Genomic DNA, 23,850 nt, shown 5'->3' with positions numbered 1-23,850 from the left:
AATCCATCCATCACATCCTACCTTTTTATTATCTTGGCATTTAAAACTACCATTCTATTCCATCGCAGTCCCCCTTCAACCACCACTTTTCCTATTTCTTTCTATCCCACATTAAAAGTAAAAGCAACCAAGTGAACCTTTTAAATCCCCACCACAATAAAGGCCATGCAACACTCTGAATGTAACAAAGAATGGGCTTGTATAACTCAGCACAGAGTATGTGGGCTATGTAAAAACAGTATTGAAAAGAAAATCATCAACATTTACTCGTCAGTGTAAAGCTATAGTGTGTTTACATTCATCCCACCAATCATGTACTGTACTGACTAACCTGTCTAGCCAATTTACGGGCTTCCCAATAAGGCTTTGACTCCTCGACGGCCTTGCCAATCTTCTTCACAAGTTCATCCAGCTTCACTGTGGCCTCCACCAGAACTGAACGGAACTTTTGCCTTGCATCCTGTTCAAAAGGAAGGAAAGAGAAGATTTAGTTATTTAAGTCAAATTAACCTCTTCCTGGAAGAAATTTAAATGCTTTGCTTACTCTACACCCAAAAAAAATGAACACGGTAGTTTTTCCAGATTTGTAACAAACATGTTGAAACTTTAGGCAAAACTTATGAAAAAGGTGTTATTGTTTAAGAGTTTTTAATTGGGATTATTTATATAAAGTATTTAGGTTAAGAAAGCAAGCTCAATTCCACAGTTTGCTACAACCACAAAACTTGTTTCTTTTTTTCATTCTGAACACACTCTTGCTGAGACCGTAAGAATATAGCTTTGATGAACACTTCTTACATCTTTCGCATTCACAGGGTGTTGCAGTTCTTGACCCTTTACCTCCTTTCTAATGACAGCTTGTAATGTTTCTTGTTGAGGAAATGAAACTTGCTCTATTGCTGCCTCTGCTATGGGTCATGGCCAAAACTAAAGCACACAAAAGCCAAGAACTCTAAGATAAAACCACACAAAATTTGATCTAAATAGTGCACAAAAAGTAGCTCCAAATTATTCAAATTAACACCACCTAGGGAAAGTGTTCACAGGGGCCAGATATGGCTGACAAAGTTTTCTTCAAGGCAAGACTGTCCCAATAAACAGATCATAGCCAGACTGTGGAAAACTAACCGTTTACCTTACATCTTAGAGAGTTCTGTTTGTACTCGTGAAAAGAAATTTTTCATACTGATAAGAATTTGTCTCGGAAATGTCATCATGGCAATCTAATTGGCGCGAAGAGCCTGTGCAAGAAGAAAAAGGGCAACGAGTAGAACAACAAGTCAAAAACATCACAGATTTGCACAGAATAACTGTTTAATGATACAAGGTTAAACTGCTTCTTATACAATCCCTGACCTAGCTCTGAGGTTACAGTAAACAAGCCATTTGTGAAGCAAACCTAAAAGAAAAGAACGTTTCTGACTTGTTTTATAGACCACAGGCTCAAATATGCAATGGACTGGACCTCTAACTCACTTCCTTAGTTCAACAATACATACAATCACGCAATAGCTCTTTCTCACAGTAGGAAAAAAATATGTGGATTAATGAAGGAAACATTCCTGGGACACCAAAAAAGTGTAACAGATTGAGTCATCATTACTACACTTGTGCTAAAGGTCTATGGGGGTCATGGATGGCTCTCACATCCTCATGTTCTTGTTACAATATTGGAGTTCAACAAAAAAAGACATCAGTAGGATCAACAAACTGATCCAAGAGGATCCAGTGATTGGTAGGGAGTTGGAGACGTTTGTCTCAGTGAGGAACAAGACACTGGATAAACTGGTCTCCATTATGGACAGTCCATCCCATCCACTACACCAAACACTCGAGGGTCAGAGGAGCTCATTCTCTCAGAATGATTCAGCTCCACTGCCATAGTGAACGCTACAAAACAATGAAGGACTACGATACCAATCACGTAGTATTATTTTTAATCTTTTACATCTTCAGATAGAAAAAAAAACAAAAAACAGAAAACTGATAAAGATGGTTTTCAAGGAATTTACTGAGCTAATTTTTAATAGCCCAACTAAGCTCCAGAGTTAAAAAAAAAAAGTATTATTTTGTCTAGGTGTCAATGCTCTATTGTTTCAAAAATGAGAATCAATATAAAGTGGTATATAAGTTCTTGTTATTGTTAGCAACAGTAGGCCTAACTAAGGGGAAATGGCCTTTGGCCCACTGAACATAAAATTACACTTTCCAGGTACTTGTTAATTAAGTTTAGACTTAAGGTTGACATCAAGTATAACTCCTGAAAAACTATTTACTTTCACTCGTGTCTAAGGTTGATCTTGACTTTGAGTACATCTCTCCCAGCAGGCGTCCTCTCCAGTTTGACATTTAGCCTCTTTTTCAACCCTTCATCTTCTCTTCTCATCCTCATCAGGTCTTAAAAACCCTTCTAGTGCATACTTTCCTCTATCACTGACATTCAATTGCTCATCATTTTTCCCACATCAAGTGACACGAACTGACGCATTAATAGTATATTAACGATGTATTTTGAGCCGTGCTAGCAGCATAGTCTCTGAGGAAGGCAACGTTAATCAGTCACTCTACCACTAAGGCCCAGATTAAAATTTACGGAATGAATTGTCATAAAACTCTTCTCCCTCTGATGTCATTTGGAATCAGTGCAAGGTTGTGATTTCATGCAAACATCGCTTCCCATTAATTTCCTATGGTGGCCCATCATAGTCTTATTATCAATTGGAAATAATTTTACACATCTTAGTTAACATAAAGTCAACCACGTTCATACTAGTACTACTACCACATTCAGTAAGTTAACATATTTATACATCCATTGACAGATTGACAGACAATAAAGCATCTGGCTTGTTGCTGAAAACAGTGTACTACTTTTCCACAAAGACAGCTGATCAATATAAAAATTGAAAAGGATCTAAAAAATAAATGGAATTTATAATTCCATTTCCAGTACCCATCTACGTACAAAAATCTGTTATATTAATCTTACAGTACTAAAATTACCTCAACAACATATATTACATATAATACGTATAAGTTATGGTTATGTGTTTAATTAGCAAGCATCATTGCTGTGAAGGTAAATTATCATCTCCATCATCATAACAGCGAAGCTCCCAAAATGTTGGAATCACAGTCACTCAAATCATTCACATTAGAAGGTATGAATGCTTCAGATCAAAATCCTCTTTGGGTCAAACAATAAGATTTCACACTGTCAATTATGTTCAAATTACTGACATACGGAAAGAAAAACAAAGTACTAGATGTTATAATTGCAAGTGGATTTAAGGATTAGTTTAAGGCATTTTCATTGTTTTATATTTCAGACATTTTGCAATTTATTTTAGTAATTTTTAGCATTAGTGTGCACAATTAGAATTATTGTCAATAAGGAATTAAATGACAACAGCTTTTTCAGATATGCAGAAATGGTACCAGAACCAATGTACACGCCATGTTTAGTCTGAATTTTTTTCCCTAAATAATGTCTCAAATGTTGAATTCTTGGTAATAATTTCCTGATTGTTAGTGATCACAAAAACATCCAGTGTGTGATGTTTTTTTTCGCACTATGTTGCGACCATGAGGGTTTTTCCCCTCTGTGAAAATAGCCTGTCACAGCTCTGAACAGGAGACATCTTTGTCAGACATGACAACAAGTTTTCTTGACAAGGCAGAAACATAAATCAGTAAAGGCTAAACAAATGACATACTGTGGTGCTGATATGATGAGGCATATGACCGGGAGCAAACGGGTTTGTTTTATTTATAAAATGCCTACTAAGAATGTATCTATTCATGCGTTACTTGAGTCTAACTTGCCGCAAACATAAGTTGCAGCAACTGTACCATTAGAAAAAAATAACCAAAATGTGAGCAATGCTTGTAATGCCGTTTTTTCAGGTATGGTCTTCATCTTCTTTTAGCATGTAGCATACTAATATAAGCAACGAATCTACTAAGAACAATATTGTAGTCATATCGCCATTACATTTGAGTTGGGATTTATTTAGGTATTACAAACATCACCATTATTGAGTTGAATTTCCTAAATTGTTAGAAATGTCCATTATGTTGTAACTGTCAAGACCATTTTAAGAGCCTTTAACTGGGTCAACAACTCCCCCAGCCATTCAACTGATTGACACATTTTCTTTAAGGAAATATAGCCTGTCATATTTCAAGCTCATCACTTTAGCAGTACGAAGCAAAGGCCCTCTGTATCTGAAATGAGTTTAAAAAAAAAAGGTGTGAAAGTCTAAAAGTCACAGATGACGCTGATGTGTCAGAAACATGTTTAAATTAAAGTGTTTTCAGCTGATAGCTAAGTATAAATATACAGGTTTGCTTTTTACAACTTCAGTTACTTGCAGACTTTTAAAACTAATTTAAAATGTAATAAATTTCGACTTTTAGTTTTAGTTACACAGTCACATTAAAGCAACTTCACCACTCAAGCTTCTTCACTTCAGACCTAAATCACAGAGCAGGTCCAGCTGCCTTTATTTTAGCTTTGTTTACAAAAAAACTGATTTGATACAGTTCTCTGAAATGCAACCATAAATCAAGAACTAATTCACCAGTGGATGTCCATGATTCTTAGTCCTGCTTTCATTATCGGAAGACGTGACTACATACGATGCCATCATCAATTACAACGTTGAGTTGAGCTTCCCTTAAGTATTCAGCCACCTGATTCACCCCACGCACAAGAAGACTTTGGACTCTCACCTCAACAAAACTGAAGCACTCTTGCTAACCTACATAAATGTAAGTCATCAGCCTTTACTAGGTTTCAATGGGACTCAAAGATGAGTTATGCAAGTTAAATGGCTTTAAAGTAATTCCTCTATAGTGCATTCATTTTTATCACAGGCTCAGGTCTCCATAACACTGGTATTTAGCTAGACTCTGACCTTTGTCTGTTTTCTGTCTGCAAAACGTTCTGAATACAGCTCCCAGTAAAAATTACTTTAAGCACTTAAACCAGTTTATTGTAACACAATACAGCACATTAGGGTTTCTTGTAAAACAAGATAGCTACAAGTTAGTCCCTTGTAGGCTGTCATCTGCTGACAGAGAGTAAAATCTGAACTTTATAAAATATGTGGCCCTGAAACAGGTTAAAGGTCGAGCTGTAATTCTGTAAAGAAAGCAAAAACAAACTGCTGTGTCTGCAAACAGCCGTGTCTTCGAAACACTTTTCTCTCAGGCCGTTAGTGAACACTTAGTCTGTGCAGAGGTGAAGTAGTAGATCTGAACTCTCATCCGCTGACACTGACAATTACTGACAGTTACATGCTGTATCACTGAAAAGCTAACAAGCTGCTCCAACAAAGATAACCGGCAAACCCATTGAATGCATGTGTGTGTGTGTGTGTGTGTGTCAACATACTGACCTCAAGTTCTGTTTCGCATCGGTTGATATCATCTGTGGACTGGTTGAGTTTCTCCAGCTCACCCTGGATGAAAGGGAAGAACAGAGAGATTAAGAAAATGAAGGAAGAGTAGGAGGAAGTATTATAAGCAACATCTGAAGTTAAACACATGAACACAAGGCAGAAAGGAAGGTAGAATATTCTAAACTAAACTAATCTAAACAGAAGCAATAGTCTGATATGTTGAAGTGGCTCATAAAATTACTCAATCCAAATTATACGTGACATTTAGTGTCCTTTCTTACTTCCTTTACTCAGGAAACCAACTACTGCCTCCTAGCATTGCTGATTTTCAGCTCGACGTGGCTAAACATTTAATCAACCTAAATGAATAAACTGCAATTTATTGATACAATCATCCGAAACCTCTTTTCCTCTTAAACACTTCACTGTCAAGCGCAAGTGTCCGCAGTACGAAATATTTTAGCCCCTATGACTTTGCAGAACACGAAATTTTCATTATTGCTGCGTCGCATGAATGCGATTGGCCCAGTAACAGGTAAGCAGAACTAACATATCTCAAAAGCAGAGCCCGTGCAAACAGTGAAAACAGAAGCCAAAGAAGTGAGAACATGGTCAAAAGAAATGAACCTACTTCTGCACTACACTACTTCCTCCTCCTGAAAGAATGACATGAATATTCATCACATACTAAAAGCACCATCACACTTTACAGTCATTGTATGAGAAAAAAAAGTTAACTGTGTAAATTCTATCAGTATCAATTAAACCTGGAGTAATTGTCTATTATCTATATCTATTATAGTAAAATTGTTAATATGATAGTAATTTGATGACTTTTTATCTTGACAAAATAATTAATTAATGAAGAAAATGATCGACACTACTAATACTCTTCAAAACCTGTAATTATAAGCCCTCTTTATATTGCCTAACCAATGTGATGAAATATTGTCTTTTACATGTCCCTTCTCTTTCTGACTTGACCGAGGCTCTTTTTGACTTTCGAACACATTTACATGAGTATCAGAATATTAGCCTCTAGTTTTACACAATGCACTGAAAGGACTTGTTATGTGCACAGAAACTAAACCGATGAAGGAACAGGTGAAGTTTGCTGTTGTTTATATTTGCAAACAAATGAACAAAAAAGGGCCGCTGTGGAGAGAGACTGGGCTTCGCTGGAGGCTTTGAAAATACTAATTAATGCATTAACGAATTACCTGAATTCTGGGGTCCACCTCCTCGTCTTCATACTCAGCCTCGTCGTCCGACCTGTGCTCCTTCTCTAAATGATCCATGGTGGAGGTGAAGGAGAGACGCCTCAGCCGAACAAAGACAGACGTTACTACAGCCGGAGACACCGCACATTCATCTGCCCCAGCCGGTCACTGCGAGGCGGATTCACCGTCCTTACTTTAGTCCTTAAATTTAACGACGCGGTTTTAAATGGACGGCTTTTCGAAGAGAAACATCCTTGCTTCTCTCCGCCGGACAGAATGACTGCCTACGTCCCGGTCGACCTCTCCCTCCACACTGAGCGAGCTCTCAGCCCGGTGCTAATGTACAATTGACTCGGACTGCCTTTGCTCCGCTGCAGACTGGGAACGCCCCCTTCAGGAGACCGGGCTGTATGAGGGGTGGTTAGTGCCACGTAGCGGCGAACCCTCGTAGTGAATTTTGTTTAATTTAGATCAATTCAGTCTACAGCAGGCATGTCAAACTCAGTTTGGCTCTGGGGCCGGATCCAGACTTTCTGTTCTCAGGTGGGCCGGATCAGTAAAAGAATGTCAACTCCAAATATTTAGCTTTGTTTTTCAGTACTATGCTTTATCATTCAGCCTACATTTGTAGCCTACCCTACATATTATAATCACGGATGACAAGGGATCTTTTCTAAGCACAACACATTTATTCAAAAACAATGGGGAAAAAAAAATATTTTTCATGTTTGGCCGTGAATGTGTTAACAACTGGTTTATTTTAACAGTTGAGTGAATGCAGTTTTACACCTGAACCAACTCACCACACTAAACAAACTCAAGTGGGAGCTATAAAAAAAAAATATTTTCGCCTTAATTGTCATACTGCTTTGAAATAAATGAAAAAAGAAATACAAAATAAAATAAAATAAATAAATAAATAAAAAAGTTATAGCAGTGCATGGGCAATAGGATTAGACTACAGATCAAACTACTATGCTGGGCCTACTGAAGTTGAGAATATACTGCACAATATTAATTTTCTTTAATATGACATACTTGTCTTTATGATGAGTGGCGCCGAATATTAAACTCTTTGAACACTGCAACTTGCTGATTACATACCAAGCACACTGGTTTTGCATTCACTTCTGTGAATAAATACTTCTCGGTCCATTTCTCCTGGAAAACTCTGCACTCCGTGTCCACTCTTCTTTTTTTTGACAGTGCCATTTTGGGAAGGGTGTGTTGACCGATAACTTGTTTAGTAGTGGTGAATGGTGAAGCAAGATTGCCGGTTTATTTTTACTTGGACACATCACGTGGCGAATGTTTATTTCCTGTGACTAACTCGTGTCAGTGCCGCATGCTTGACGTGAGCGCTTTTACACATTTACTGCCCTCTAGCGGCCGGAGGGAGCATTTGGTTTGTATTTATTTTAAAAAATCGCAACTTTGAATAGAAATTAGCTAGAGACTCGCTTCTTTTTTTGACATACTCAGAAATTTATGCCGGGCCGGATTAAATGACCCAACGGGCCGGGTCCGGCCCGCGGGCCGTATGTTTGACATGCCTGGTCTACAGTGTCAATAACATCACACATTGTCTCAAGGCGCCCAGAGCAAGCACTGACGGCGGCAAGGAAAAATGCCCTTTTAATAGGAAGAAACCCAGCTCATATAGAATAGGGTGATCAGACGATTCTACAATGGGGGTGTGGGGCTGGCCTATAAATGTTATTAGCAACGTCTGTCAATATATAATCTCACTTAAATATCCCACTGTCTACTTACTTTAAATGTCTTAAGTGAGCCGGTAAAATGCTTTGTAGCCCAATCACCCCATTAGTCATGGAGCAGTGTTTACCTTCTCCTCAGTCTCCCATGTTTATCCATCCCGGAGAAAAGTTTGAAATTACTCTGAAAAATTATAAATATTCAGAAATAGTATAATTTAATTTGACTGTCTACACTGACATAAATTACATGCACATGTAGGTTAAACAGGAAGTCCCGGGGTCGGACCTCCCGCCGTAAGAGCTGCTGCCTTCCTGCATCACATTGTGTACATTGCAGACAACGTTGCATTTTGTTGATGACCTAAAGAATGGACAGGTCAAACCCCTGCTCCTTCAAAAGGCTGCTAATATTAGAATAAATCACTGTGTCCTTCACAGAGGCTGAGATCTTCTGCCAAATCTCCTCTTCTCCTTGGATGCAGATCTGCCATATCGCTATACAAACTGTATACAAACACAATCACCGTTCACCTATGCGCTTCCATTAAAGTATCATGTAACAACACATTTGATTTGTTTGACTGAAAAAAAAAATGAACAAAAATCTCTGGCCTTCAGAGATCAGTCTTTATGGGAGTAGACTAAAACTTGTTTTTGAGCTGAAGCTTCTACAATGATACAGTCTGACAGGCCATCGAGTCAGAATGTAACAGGCAGATATATCAGTGTCAGAGCGAAAAAACGATAAAAATCCAATAAAATCCCGGGTTGATTGCCAAAGTCGTTGACCCGGGTCATTTGACACAATTCCTGTTCACATCGAAGCTGCGTCGAGCCAAGCCGATAACATCCCAAGTTGATTGCCAGGCCACTGACCCAGGTCGTTGGAGTCAGAGGCTATAGTCATACACATCAGATCTGGACACCATTGAGTAGATTTTCCTTCCAACAAAATGGCAGCCATTGAAGAACCTAGAAGTTTAGATTCCTCTGTTACATCTTATGTAAAAAAAAAATAAAAAATACATATAAACAAAATCACTTCAAAGGACAAACAATTTACAGTGATTAAAGCATTTGTGAGAAGCAGGATGACTGATTTGTTACTCTGATCTGTGGAAAACTATCCAGATATGTGCACGTGGCGTAAGATGAAACACAGCCCATAGTGAAATCTAAATGACTGTTAATGGCTATGCCAGGCTAAATCATTTTGGCATTCCCTTGTGTTTGTATTGTGTGTTTCAACTGTTTACAATATCTTTAGTCCGTTTAAAACAATGTTGACAATCAAAAGTTAACCCTAAACACCACTAATCAGGTTGTCTTTTTTGGAAAATATGTTAAATTTGCAAAAAGGCCTGTCTGTCTATGAGCCACCTTGTATGCATTAGTTGAGTGGTGAAGTCCAGTCCTATGTCTGGTTTTACATGGCTGTGGAGATGGATGCTGTTAAAGTTAAAACCAGACAAAGCTGCAGTGCAGAATCCAGCACTCACCAATGAAAAAACGCATTAGCAATGGTAATCTGTAGTTGTTGAACACTGTCTATTTTAGCCTGCACCTCTGTCTCCAAATTAGACGCTTTTCTTGGAAACTTTCTACATCCAACTTCATTCATCCTGTCTGCCAGAGATTACATTCATGGCTCTTATTATCTCCACCATACCCCTCTTTAGGCCTGGAAACCCATTGCTGGTTAACATTAAAGGCCTTAAAACACAAAGGCCACAAAGACACACTCCTCAACTCTTCCTGTTCTGGGAAATGCAGCATTTCTTGGGCCTCACTAATGGCAAAAATTTTTCACGATTCAGGGGACCCTGATATAACTCTTCTTAGAAGCACTGGTCAAAAAAAGCTACAAACAAAGGACTTTTTATTGAGTTAGAAACGAAACGAGAAACAAGACTGAATCTAATTATGAAAAATAATTCAATTCTATGTTTCTACATGTTGGTTAGATGTCGGCTGCCAAACACAGTTCTGTGGCAAACTAACAAACACTTCGATTCAATTTCTATTCAATGGCAGGTCTTATGTGCCAAATGGAAAAAACTTTTGAATGTCTTATTAGCGTGTAGTGAGAATTTTATCAGAACAAACATGTAGACTTTCCTGTTCCATATGTCACCTGGTATGACTCTGTCCTGTCTTTAAGCTATGTTTAACTAAATATATTTCACCAGAACCTTTTAACAAAAGCTTGTCTGTTGCCTTTTAAACTCCCCATATTTTATTTCTCTGTCTTATAAATTTCCAATCAGTGTCTTTCCAGGTCTTCCCAATAATTTATTTTTTTAATGGACTGCCTAGCATAATCACACCATTGTGACATGCTTTTCCAGTAAAAGGCAGGTCCAGAGAAAACTACTTAGTGATGTCTGTGGCTTTAATTTCAAGGGCACATAAAACTGAAACAACCTCCACACTTTCAATATTGACAGACCACCATTTACACAGATTGTAATCAGTTAGAAAACCCAAACTGAATGTATCCAAAGACTGATGCAAAATACACAAAACATTCATATCCCTCAAGACATTTCAGATATGCTGAAGGACACCAGGGTTTCTACAGAGATAGGTTTCCTTTTGACTGGCACCACCTCTCATGTCTTTTGTTTTCATTCCTTTTGCTCATCAGAGGATAAAAAACTGAGAGCACAAAGATTGAAAGGACTGAGGCCCGAGGAGGCATTACACATTCTTACCTCAAGAGCTGAGGCTAATGAAGTGGCTCCAAGAATGAGACAATCAGCAAAGGCAAACAAAAAAAAAAACAACAAAACAAAAAAAAACCTTGAGTGACCACAGATTCTCTTTCCTTACGACATACATAAATATGGAGAATGACGAATGGAGGATTTAACATAAAGGAGGCATTGATAATATGGCAGCTTTTTCTTGATTCAAGCAACAATTTTCTATGATTCATATAGCTTGTCTGCTTAAGGAAATAAAATGTTTTTCATCCAATCAAATAAAGGTGAGCAAAGCAACACAAGCACATGTCACACTCTGCTACCTAAGTGGATGGACATAGATGGTTGAATACAATACAGCTGAATGAATAAAAGTCTGCCTTTACCTCTAAGTGATCCTAAGAACATCAGAACATCAAAGTACATATAGTCAAATAGAAGAGGTGCTGCTCAGTGGTCAACACAAAACAGACACCAAAAGGTCATCTGATGTTCTTTGCACTAGAGGTGAAGGTGCAGATTTTTGTATGCAAAACATATCCATGTGCAGACCAAATTTCACCACTCCCTGCAGAGCTGCAGAAAGAACTGCTGATACCCAATAGAGCCTGAAGGATATCCAGAATTATATCAGCATGTTCTGAGTGTCTCCCGCTGGGCTGCTGAGCTGCTGGTGATTTGTTTGAATAACAGGATATGTCAAACCATTATAAAGAGAAGGAAACAGACTGCAGTGTCCTCTCACTGCTCTTGGTCAATCTCGGTCATAGCCTTGGTTTGCTGACCTCTGTGCGAATATGTGTGTCAATGGCTATTAGTTTATGGTAATCATAATATATCCCTTCTTCCAGACAGGAAGCAATGTTATATGAATACAAGCACAGGGAATTGATATAACACAGTAGTGAATCAGATAACCCATGTAGCAAAACAGAAAGAGAATATGACTGAACCCTCCATTATCAGGTAAAAAAAAATCTACCAACACTGCCAACTAACATGCCTGTCTCCGGAGCATGAGGGCATCCTTGAATCTATGGAGACACAAGGAGAACACACAAACTTCACATGGTAAACTAACCACTGCACCACTGAGGCACCCATTAACAGAACATCACAAACTAAAAGAGGCCACAGATCTGCAGCCTGTCCTGTCTCACCACGGTCCGTACTTTCCACATTGTATGCCAGGACGTGGATGTGTTGGAAGTGGTAATGCTTTCACTGAAAGATGTCTGGGCATAAACACTGCAACACCCCGTTTGTAGCAGCTAAGCCAAGCTAGCTAGAACCACACACTACATGATGTTGGATAGATCCAGGAAAATGATCTGTCTTCTGCTATCTATCTTTCAGCAGCCGTCCTTAGCTCTCTCTTCTCTCTTTTACTGTCTGTCGCTATTTGAATTACCAAACCAACCAACCCCACAACATCACCGGCAATGGGGCTGATGGAGACCTTGGCTGAGACACCCAGGACAACTAGGATGATGTGTGTATATACGTGTATGTGTAAAGAACGAGGGACACAGGACTGATTGTCTTAAAGAATGTAGAAAGCTGATCATTGGAGAAGAGTAATGACATTGAACCTGGAGGATTTTGAAGGGAATGAAGAAGAAACAGGACAAACTGACCGTAGAGGAATAGAGACATGTTAGCATGTATCACAAAAAAGTATGTTTGACAATATTATTCCTTATTAGTATGACAAAAAAGTATTCTCCAACAACATGGAAGCAATGTAAGACACAGCAAAAAAATGGAAGACATAGAGTAAAAACTTCTTAATGATGAATATGTCATACAAATTTCCAAATATTTGAAATATTCGAGGCCTCGTGGGGACTTGCCAGAACAGGACGTTGTCAGCAGATTCCTGATATCCTGACATCTTGGAGCTTCTGTCTTGATAAAGGACACATAGCAGAGATTGAGATAACATTTTGGGGCTGTTTCATTCCTGTACTTCTTCGCCCACTTATGTTTCCTTTACAGTAGTGAGCTTATAGAGCAAAACTTTCTCCTGCCCTTGCTCTCATTGTGACTAACACCAGATGAGAGTGTCAGCTAAATAGCCAAGCTATGAATGGTGTGGAGGAGCTAACAATGTGGTTTTCGCCATACGTACCAGCCAAAACAACGGCTGCATTCACCGCAAATAGGAGCCAATTGTATCCGTTTAACTTTGTTTAAGCTCACTCGTCCCGAGGCACTCGTTTAAGTGGCTCTAAGAGAGTCAGCTAAATACCTGGATAGTTGAGAGGAGAAGGTGCTCGAGGAAAGACACAGAGAAATTAACCCTACCTACAGTATGTGGTGTTATACAGAAAGCTAACCTCTCAGACACTGAAAAATACTGCATAGCTCTCAAAATACATTATCCTTAGTATTCAGTTAAATAATAAAATTACACAAGGATGATACTGCGCACATTGACGTAATATTAGCTGAGGATACCCATGGTCCGAAAATTATGATTCTTAAAGATTTTGGACATTTATTTGGTACCAACACAATGGTAAAATATGTGCACAAGAAATGCTAAAGTTTGAAAATGACTAATCATTCATGCTCCTCTCAAACTGGAAACCCTTTCTATTTTGGATAATTCTCCAGATTTACCCATATGAGCATCAAGGCAGGACAACAGACAAACTATCATAATCAGACACTACAGAACTTATCTGTGCCTTTCATGTGACTCTTTTGAAAATTATAGTGTTTTCTATTTTATTCCTACAGTATACTTAAGGTTTGGTGAAATTTAACCTTTTCACTATACACTGTATATAACTGTAACACACTCCAGAAGTTTCTGTGACTAAAATGGATGAAGCATTGTTGAGATTAATTCTTACTGCATACACTTTGGTGGAGTTGTGGCTGGCAGTTTTTAGAACAGGTTGTAGGACATCATTATCACCGACTAATTTTTTTATAGATGTGATTTACACTTAATTTACGATTAATTTAAAATGTCAGCTTGTGCTCAAGATTATATCTCACTCTTGCTTGATAACGAAGATGAGGAGACTGTATTTTACTGTTTGAAAATCAGCCCAAGAGTTTCTTAGTCATAACCTATTTTTCATTTTAAAGTTATAGCTGTGGAGGTGTTATTAAGGAGATATAATTTCAGAAAGTTACATAACAGCACAGAGGCCTTGCAGTTATGATGGAGACCTTGTTGTGAGGCCGGGTACCTGACCTCTTTGTCTCTGTCTTTCTGACTTCCTGTCTGCTTCCTGACGACAGGATGGGCAACTGAGACACACTGTTCTTTTCAGGGACAGCTCACAAATATCCACTCATGACGCAACAATGCCCAGTGCATTTGCATTCCACATTTTAGTCATTAGGCTCAAGAAATAAAAAAAGCAGACTGAGAGGGACTGAAGATGCTGGCATTTTCAAAAGAAAGCCTTTTATTTTTTTATTTTTTTGCCATGTCTTGGGCATCAGGTCTAGGTGCTGGCTGTAAGGACTTGTGGTCAGGCTATCTAAGTCACTGCATCATTTTTGACCTTTTTTTTTTTAAACTGCCTCACAATTCAACAAAGTAAATGGAATATAGTTAACTAATCAAACTATGCAGAAATACTAAATTATGAAGTATGAAGTCAAAATTCCTATTATTGTGTACACTGTAAAATGTAATAAACTGACCTTTCTTTAAAAAAATAAGCTCTTAGTAAAAACTCTTTACCTCAAAGTTAATGACAGCTAAGTTATTCAATTTAAGTACAATGTAATTACTACTACTTAAATGTACAACTAACTTTAGTTTTTGTCCTTAAACCATTAACCACAAAGATGTAGTTATACTCGCTCACTTATTCAGGTCCACTCAATTAAATCTAATAGATTTTATTTTGATACATCATTCAAATATTGTAGCATCAGAGATGGCCTGGAACTGTAGTAATGGGTATGTACCGTGAGATTCATATTTTGTGAGCACAGTCAGAACATCAGAGACTAACTACACCAGAGGGGATAACCCTTTATTTAGTCTTCTACCACCAGGAATTAAAAGATTTCTGTCTTTCTTTCAAAGAGCAGCGTCATCAGCATGGCATCAGACTCAGGGTGTGTTGATGGCATTTGTGTTAGTAAGCATGATGACGGTTTATAGTGCCCCTGGGCCACACACCTCCAACCTTTTTTCCATTGAACAAAAGACAACCCTAGACTTCCTGCGGCACATCACCACATGTCTCACATCAACGCACACACATCATTGCACATCCCACACAGCACCAACTGTTTTCCATCAAAAAAAAGACAACCCCGGACTTTCCTGCACCTTGCAAAGGTGTTGCAGTGTTGTTCAACAGTTTTAGCAGTGTGCTGTATCAGCTGAGGGAGAGTTACATTACTGCTGATTGTTCTGATATTAAACTCTTCAGTGTGACATTCAGATGTCCTGCCAATTTTAGTGAGGAGACAGTACATATTGTGACTTTTGCGTCATATAAAAAATCCATTTCATATACTTAACATTTAATTTCAGAAGCAGTTTAAACCTTAGTTCGCTTTTGTTTAGCTCCTTACGTCACATTTAGTCTGATTCATTTATTGTTTTCATCTAAATACACAGGGTGAAGAAAATGGACGGCTTGAAAGTGACTCAGGCTCTGGCCCAGCACCACATTCCTCTTTCTATCCTTGGTTCATGAAGTTTCTATCTCTGTCTGTGAGTGTTTTCACTGACTGATGATGTTCATAGTTCCTGTCCAGGTAGAAAACCTACACTCTGCAGTTATGTGTGCAGCTATGAACACCTTAGCAGAGCCAAGTCCAGAATCATGGACCCAGAGGAGGACCAACACAAACATCAAATGCCTTCATTCACCTATAGACCAATCTAGTCTTTTATACCATGATGCAACACTGCAGCCATGCTTGGACTGTGAGCACTTTGTTGAACACAGGGCTGAGGGAAGAGTAGAGAACAGGCTGCATTCATTAACAGTAGAAACATTGACATTAAGTGTAGTGAAACACCATCTCTTAATTTGAACGTCTCCTATGGAAGCCAAAGACCCAAAGACGGGACAGGATTCTGGGGTGGTTTTCCATGTTTAAAACCATCATCTTCTGTGATATTATTTTATCTGGTATTGTGAACATAAAACATACTTAAACTTAAATTGTTTGTGATTTACTGCAGTCAGAAGTAAGACACCAGTCACTTCATCACGACTACATTCAAATTAAACAATCACAACATGGCAACAGAAAGTTTATTTTCAACTCATGATAATAAATAACCGAAATAACAGTGCAATGGAAATATATTTAATCAAGTGAACTGATTATATTGGTAAAGAAATGTGATCGCAATATAGCAGTTTTAAGTGCTGCAAGTCATTTCCAGAGAGTTTAATCCTTGCTTTCACTGTCATGAAGTATGTTTTACTAACTTGAACGGTACAGAGGTTAAGTTGTTCATCATAAAATACTGCCCTCTCGTGGTCACCGGTGGTTAGTACAAAAAATTATTACAGTTCTTTCTCACAAATCCATTGGCGTTGTTCATGGCAAGGGTGCAGAAACCATTTATTCCCGTAAACAGATGCACAGCAGTGAAGCCTTTTGCACCATCTTTGCAGATGAATCTGCAAGTAACTAGAAAAAAAAAATGTGTACAAAGTGAATTTGTTGAGGGTGGATAGTTCAGAGATTTATGCTACTTTCTTTTCTTTTCTTGTGGCTGGCAAGTGCAGCACTAATTTATGCCAAAAATATACTTTTTTGGTATTCAAGTCGAAAGGAAACACATAGAAAGGCTATTCTGAAAATGGATAGCTAATGAGGTTTTCCCATTTACATTTTTTTTCGGCAAATTTTGAATTGGCAGTTGAGGTCTGTCAAATTTCTGCAAATGGGATATTAAATGCTTAAGAGTGTAAAATGATGTCCATCTGCTGAATCAGCACATTACTTTTAATCAGGTTGCTTTTTTAAAAATGTATTTATAAAAAGTAAAACAAACAAACAAACAAAAAAAACCTACCCATAGGTCAGTGAGTGTCCATCAACCAATGTCCAAGTCACTGAGCCAGTAGAAATGTTTTGTTGACCACTCAAGCCAATCCATGTGGTATTGCTGATGATGCTGATAAGTTTCTGTTGGGAAGACATTTAGACAGACCAGAACAAGTCAGGGTATGGACTAGATCAGATGATATCACAGAAACAAAAATCACAAATACCTCTTCAGTGTCATTGTCAAAAATCACCAAATGAGCTCCTTCCACCTCACAGTTTTTTTTGGCTTCATGCAAAGTGTCTGGCACAGAGGAGTGCCAATAACAGCTTCCCATTAATCTCAACCATCCTGGGGAACAACCCTGGGTGTTTGCTTCTGCTGAGAAAATGAACAGAGCACATCAGGAAAATATGGGATGTAAGCAGACAAGATCAAAGCCTTTTTTTTCTGAAAACAAAAACAAAGCACACAAGTAGAACACATTGCTGTAGCAAAAACAGACAAGAGAAGAGGGCATGACAGCCAGTAGTGAATAACCAACAATATATAAAACACTAAAAGTTGCTCACTCACCCATGTCTACTCTGTTCTGCAGTTCCTGAGTCAAATTGTTTTGTGAGAGAATTTTCCCCTTTAGCAACCCATTGGTGTTCTGCAGTTCTCTGCTTTTATTTTCCAGTAAATAATTTTGTTGTTTTAGTTGGCTGTTCTCTTGAAGAAGTTGTGATTTTTCTTGATTCAGCTGATCCTTAGCTTGTTGAAGTTTGTTTTTGTCTTGATTCAAGTGGTATTTCTCTTGAAGAAGTTCTTCTTTCTCCAGAATGAGTTGGTTTCTCTCTAATATCAGGGTGTCACTATCTGATGTAGTGAAATTGCAGATGGAAACGTTTTTGGAGCCATCACAAGTTCCACCTAGGAGAGAAGATAAAAAGAGTCATGTTTCCAATCTGTTCAAATATCTCAGTGCTCAGGAAAATACACATATTTGCCAGTTACAGTTAATACAGTTAATGTTTACTATGAAACTTTAGCCAGGAGTCATGGCAACAAATTAAAGCACCAAACAGTTTCAGCTACTCCTATTCAATGAGAGTAGCAACAATATAACAATATTAAATGATATATAATATGATTTGCACTGTGGTGTTGTGGGTGTGGGCTGGTTTTTGTGAAGTGTCTTGAGACGATTTGTATTTTTATTGGCGCTATATAAATAAAACTGAATTGAATTGAATTGATACTTACTTTTGTGTAGAAAAACATTGAGAGAGAACTGTGTGATGCACAGCAGGATGAAGCTGATGCCAACCAACTTGTGGATTTTTGATCCTCCTACAGGCAGGCAAAAACACACACATAGTTCAACAAATTCTGTTACAAACATTAGGAGAAAAAAAGTAGATTTTGACAAACCTTCATCAAAATGTCACTGACGTAAAATTAGAAAAGCTTCATATTTGATCACCTACTTTTTTGTTGCTTTTACAAAAACATTTGCACAAAGCCTCTAGTGCTAAATGCTCATATTCCCTCTACACAGAGACATCTATTAAATTATATCTACAATCCAGTTATTGTAACATCATAATAGATGGAAGAATTAACAAACAAAAACACTTGAATCCATTAAGGAAATTCTTACCTGATTGAGAATCCTGTGTCATCAACTCCTTTTGTCTCTCTCCTCCAACAACTTGTGAATTGACATAGTGTCCCATCTCCATTGTTGTCACACTTGCCATCTTTTTAAGGTTTAAGTACTGTGCCTATATTTATTGACTGTTGCCTTTCTTGTGCCCAAAAGGGAGTTTCATCATTTCCTATTTATGTTAACGGATGTTAGGTAATGACAAAAACTGTGTCACTAACCACAGACAGCAAAAAAAAAAAAAAAAAAAAAAAAAAGAAAAAAAAAAAAGGAATTGTTGGAAAACACCCACAAACACAGCTGCCCACTGAAATTCTCCTTAAATGGCTCAAAACCCTTTCTTTTGAAATCTGGAGGAGGCAGATGAGTTATTGTCCCACCTTGTGCCATGAGTATTTTTGTGCACTAATTTGTGATCTCTACTAGTAGTATCGAGGTAATTTAAAGGCAGGACATGGCAGTCAAGAAGTTCTGTTTAGATATTGAGGTGATGTCAAATACTAATTTCTTAGTGATGATTATGATGATTATGTCAAACTTATTTGTTTTCCTCCATTCTTTATTGATGCATACTTAGAGGTAAGCCAAGACGATATAAAATAAAATTTACAAATCAGAAGCAAAAGTAAAAGGAGACAGGTTGTATCCCCGACCTAAGCTGTCCAGCCACCCACAACCCCTCCCCATCCACCCTGCCTGTCTGCCCCTACTTCCCATCCCTACTGACAATGCATCATTCGCTAAGCAGTTACTTACTGGAAGGGAACAAGACATCAGATACATTTTAGATTTCAACTGTGCGGTATTGAAAATGATAGGAATCTAGTGTGTCCACCGGTGGCGATTTTGGTTTGGAAATTCTGGTGGGACTATGCAGGAAAATGCATCTTAAATTGTAATCCAGAAATACCACAATTAGTACCCTCATGACAAAAAAACAGAGACACTGGAGAAAACCCAAGCATCATGCAAACTCCATCTAGAAGGGCCAGAGTTGTACTCACACCTAGACCTTCTGACACACGATAAAATAAAAACAAAAACACATGGCTCAGCAATCAATATATAAGGTCACCACACACAACAAGGGAGTAGGTTTGATTTTGGCAGTGGTGGGGATACAATCGCTCTCCAAGGCAGCACAAGTTGATGTTTTTTTGCATTTGCAAACATTATTTCATATCATGTAGAGCTGATCCATCAAGCAAATGAACATAGTCAGAAAAAAAAATGTAACTGACATGTTTCATTCATATTCATAGTGGAATGGGAGGTAGAGCCTTCAGCTATCAGGCTCCTCTCCTGTGGAACTAGTCCAGTTTGGGTTCGGGAGGCAGACACAGTCTCTACGTTTAAGGTCAGGCTTAAGACTTTCCTTTTTGACAAAGCTTATAGTTAAGGCTGGACTGAACTTTCCCCCACGATGCACTGAGGACATGTCCTCTACTTTCTCTTCCCTGGCACCAAGCTCCTGTCTTCTAATCACTTGTCATTTATTTTCCTTTACTATTTTCTATTAGCGTTTAAAGTCCTTTCTCCATCCTTTCTGCAGTATGCTAACTGTAGATGTCTGTTTTTGTTTAGTTTTTTGGAGGACTTCCTGAAACACAGTCACATTTTCATATAGATGTTTTGGCCATCATACACTAAATCATACACACTAACCATAACTCACCAGAGTGAAAACATAACATTTAATACATTATTCAGGCTTGATGGAGGTGGAGTTGAGCTCCTTCTCACAGTTGAATCATTGAATGCTTCTCTGTCTAAACAAGGACCTGCTACAGATCCGAACTTCCACTGAATTGATAACTCCACCTTTTTTTTTTTTTTTTAGCACAGCAGCTCATTGTTTTGGTTTTATGGCCCACTACTATCAGGTGTACACTAATCTTGCTTGACGTCAGCAGCAAGGAGCTGTTTCCACTTAAGTGAAGATTATGACATCAAGAAAGTGAATCATTTAACTGTTAATTGAACCCATTCCTAAACTTCTGCTGGTAAATAGGCACCTGGTACCTATTGTGTTTCTCAATTTTGCCTGTTGCTCCCATCATTAAAAATCTGTTAAATAAGTATTTTTAATATTCATGGTATTTTTTGAAAACACTCAAAAGTTCACAGCTCTCCTCCAGTTTGGAAAAAGATCTCGGCACCAAATGATCATTTGTGTCTGATTTTTGTGTTGTTTTTTTCTTTGTTTGTTTTGTTTTTTAAGTACAATCACCCTGTAGGAAAACCATCATACTGTACAAAATGTGGGATTGGAGAGGTGGTGCAGAAATCTGGATTGAGACTAGTTTGCCTGAACCAGGTGAGTAAATGGACTTTAGAGGGCAGCACTTACACTGCAGTTATCATGAAGCACTGCTGAATCTGACAAATCAGTGTTGAGATTCTGTAAAGACTGTTTATGTGTTTTAAATTAAGCCATGGTGAAAATGGACTTAAGGAAGATCTGATCCTTCACGTTCTGTTTTTTCCCATCTGTGTAGAATATGGGCTTTTCGTGCTGCTCCATTTCCTCTTCTCTTCCACTTTCCCATGCTGTCAAAATCACCTCATTGTCAGTACCAACATCACCACTCTTGTTCAATAATTTATTTACCCTCATTTTCTGATTCTGTCAGTCCGCTGTTCCCCTTCTTTACATACATGTAAATCTGTCTGCTTTCTGGCAGTGTATTATGCAACTCTCTTCCTACCCATCTCCACCTCTTCCTGCGTGACCTAGAATTCTTCAACAGAGGTTCACTCATCATACTGCCTGCACCACCACCAGTGTCTAGGCTTCAAGAGAGGTGCCTTTATAAAATGTTCTTTTTCTTATACCTACTTGATCTCTTCTTACTGAAATACAGCTATGAAGCTATGAATAATCTGAAATTCTGGCTATTATCACTTTAATCTTTAGTGCTCTCACCATTGTTATTATGATGTTTTCCTAATGTGCCAAAGATTTCCTGGAAAGAAATGACTGAATTATTTTGTGCACCAATGAATAAAAACCACATCTTGGGATTGATCTTTTCTAAAAATATGGTGGTCAGAGAGCAGACACTATATACCTGTCTGTATGCAACTACAGACAACCATTACATGTAGCCCTGCAAAAGTGGTTGAATCATAACTAAACTAAATAGTGAAACAGAATGCTAGATTCAAGGTGCAAAGCAAACCTTAACAATGGAAACAGTAGTGAGCTTAAGAAAGCGCAAGGCTTGCGGTGGTCAACAAGAATGCAGACTGCAGACGAACATATCCTCCACCCACACAAAGCAAACACACTCCTACAATACCAACACCCTTTTTTGCATCTCAGTTAAGGTGACATCTGTAACTGAGCCTGCCATTTTAAACTCGTGCTCTGGTCCTCGTGTTCATCTTCAGTGTCCTCCCAGTGCGTGTGTTACGGAATGGCCTGGCTTACTGGACCTGCAGTGCTCTTGTTGATGAATTTGTGTCTGTTGTTCGCCGAGGAGAGAGGTCAGTCAACATTTTGTTTTGTTTTGTTTTGTTTTACATGTGGTCGTCATTTAATATAAAATAGTGTCATGTCATTGTCAGAAGAAAAATTAGAAAAAAAGAATAAAGAATAAGATGAAACTATATTTAATTAGAAAATCATCCAACTCATACAATAGACCACAAGTTTCTTGTTAATCCAACGAAGAAAACAGAATTGGGTATTACTTAAGGCACACACAAAACCTGATGACAACCGCGTGTTCACAGCACAGGGATCCTTTGTGATATATGTAGCAAGAATTGACTTTTATGTTTCGGGTTTTGAGTCTCTTAAAAAGACAAGCTGTGGCATTTTAATAAGTAATCTTTAGAGTTCCTGCTCATTTTAACAGAGCATAACTTCCTCCTATTGTTTGTAAAGCTATCTATTGCTATATCTATTGGTATAGATAGCTATCTATCTATTGTAAAGCTAATTAGCCTCCATGAGGTCACCCATAGGTTCTTTTTAAGTGCCTGACTTCCACGTAACTCCCAACTAATTCAAAAATATGCCCAGAAGACGAGCAATGCTTGGGCACACAGCATATATTGATCTGACAGATGTGAGAGTGATCATCTCATCACAGCAAGCAATGGAATAGGTGTACTTACCAAAATGTCAAACCTCTTTAAGACACTTGAAAAAGATTAATAAAGCTAAAACATGATGCCAACATCCTGATTGCTCCCTGGGGAAAAAATACCTTTTTTCCTGAATCTGATAACAATTTTTTGTGTTCTAGATAACGTAGAGGTCATTTACCCTCAGAGGACCATCCAAGCTAGAGGAGGCTCATCAGTCAAACTGTCTTGCGAGGCAAATTATGATTTTCAGAGGTGTAGCATGGTGCATGTTGTGTGGTGTAAGATCGGAAGCGAAAATATTGAGCTGACTGACCCCAAGAAGTACTTCAGCATCGTGAATGAGACGGTCTCTGATGGCAACAGGCGACGCAGGCAGGTCGTGACAGAGATTCTCCGACTGAGATCAGAGGACAGCGGGCAGTTTCAATGCAAGGCTGAGTGCAAAAGTGGAGAGCAAGCGATGGGACATTTCATCGAGGTCATTGTTGAAGGTATTGATCTAACAGTCATTAGAACTATCATAATAACTGAGTACATTTTTGTCTTCTAGTTTCAGAATGAAATGACTCTTGTACCATGTTAACTGTGAGAAATCCATGCCGTGAAACGGAGAAGGTCAGTTTATAGAGTAGATGTACACTGATGCCTTGTTCTGCTCTTGTTCTCCTGCAGGTTGATCATGGCTGAGCAGGCTCTATCAGAAAGGAAAAGACTATTTTTTTAAAAGCATTTCAGCAAACTTCATATTTGTTTTGGATTTGAGTGATTTGAACTAAATGGACATTGACTAAACTTAATAAGGACTTAAAGCATGTCAACTAGTGTCACTGCTTTGGTTGGTCAGCTGACTAAAGACTTACAGCATGATTATGTCCCTACGTTATTAGCCGTGTTAGTCAAGACAGTCATTCTGTTGAGGCATACCTTAGTGATGTCTTTGCATAAACCTTAGGCCTTTAAATCATATCACATGCTTCTATATTGTCAGTAGAAATGTTAAATAATAATATAGCAGCTTGTTCCTTATTGCCATTATATTTTCTGGACAGGAGTACACT

The 23,850-nt window shown here is 38.2% G+C and overlaps 1 protein-coding gene and 1 long non-coding RNA gene across 2 annotated transcripts in view; both read right to left on the bottom strand.

Annotated features, from left to right (window-relative positions):
- The window catches only part of sh3bp5b (SH3-domain binding protein 5b (BTK-associated)), a 30,333-nt gene extending 23,365 nt beyond the window's left edge, over positions 1 to 6,968 (bottom strand). The window contains exons 1-3 of the mRNA XM_047598839.1: positions 6,626 to 6,968; positions 5,403 to 5,465; positions 332 to 460 (exon numbers count right to left, since the gene is read on the bottom strand). Coding sequence (XP_047454795.1) covers positions 332 to 460; positions 5,403 to 5,465; positions 6,626 to 6,703 — 270 coding nt within the window. The 5' untranslated portion in view covers positions 6,704 to 6,968. The remainder of the gene's footprint in view (positions 1 to 331; positions 461 to 5,402; positions 5,466 to 6,625) is intronic.
- Positions 6,969 to 16,441: 9,473 nt separating this feature from the next.
- Positions 16,442 to 17,438, bottom strand: LOC125017071. The gene is made up of 3 exons (XR_007113798.1): positions 17,270 to 17,438; positions 17,071 to 17,183; positions 16,442 to 16,682 (listed from the first exon to the last, which is right to left on the bottom strand). It is a non-coding gene; the product is annotated as an uncharacterized LOC125017071 (long non-coding RNA).
- Between the last annotated feature and the right edge of the window lie 6,412 nt (positions 17,439 to 23,850).

This window comes from Mugil cephalus, chromosome 11 (assembly GCF_022458985.1).
Source record: "Mugil cephalus isolate CIBA_MC_2020 chromosome 11, CIBA_Mcephalus_1.1, whole genome shotgun sequence".
In the NCBI taxonomy this organism is placed as follows: Eukaryota; Metazoa; Chordata; class Actinopteri; order Mugiliformes; family Mugilidae; genus Mugil; species Mugil cephalus.
The sequence above is the reverse complement of the archived record's forward strand: the minus strand, read 5'-3'. Positions and strand labels throughout refer to the sequence as shown.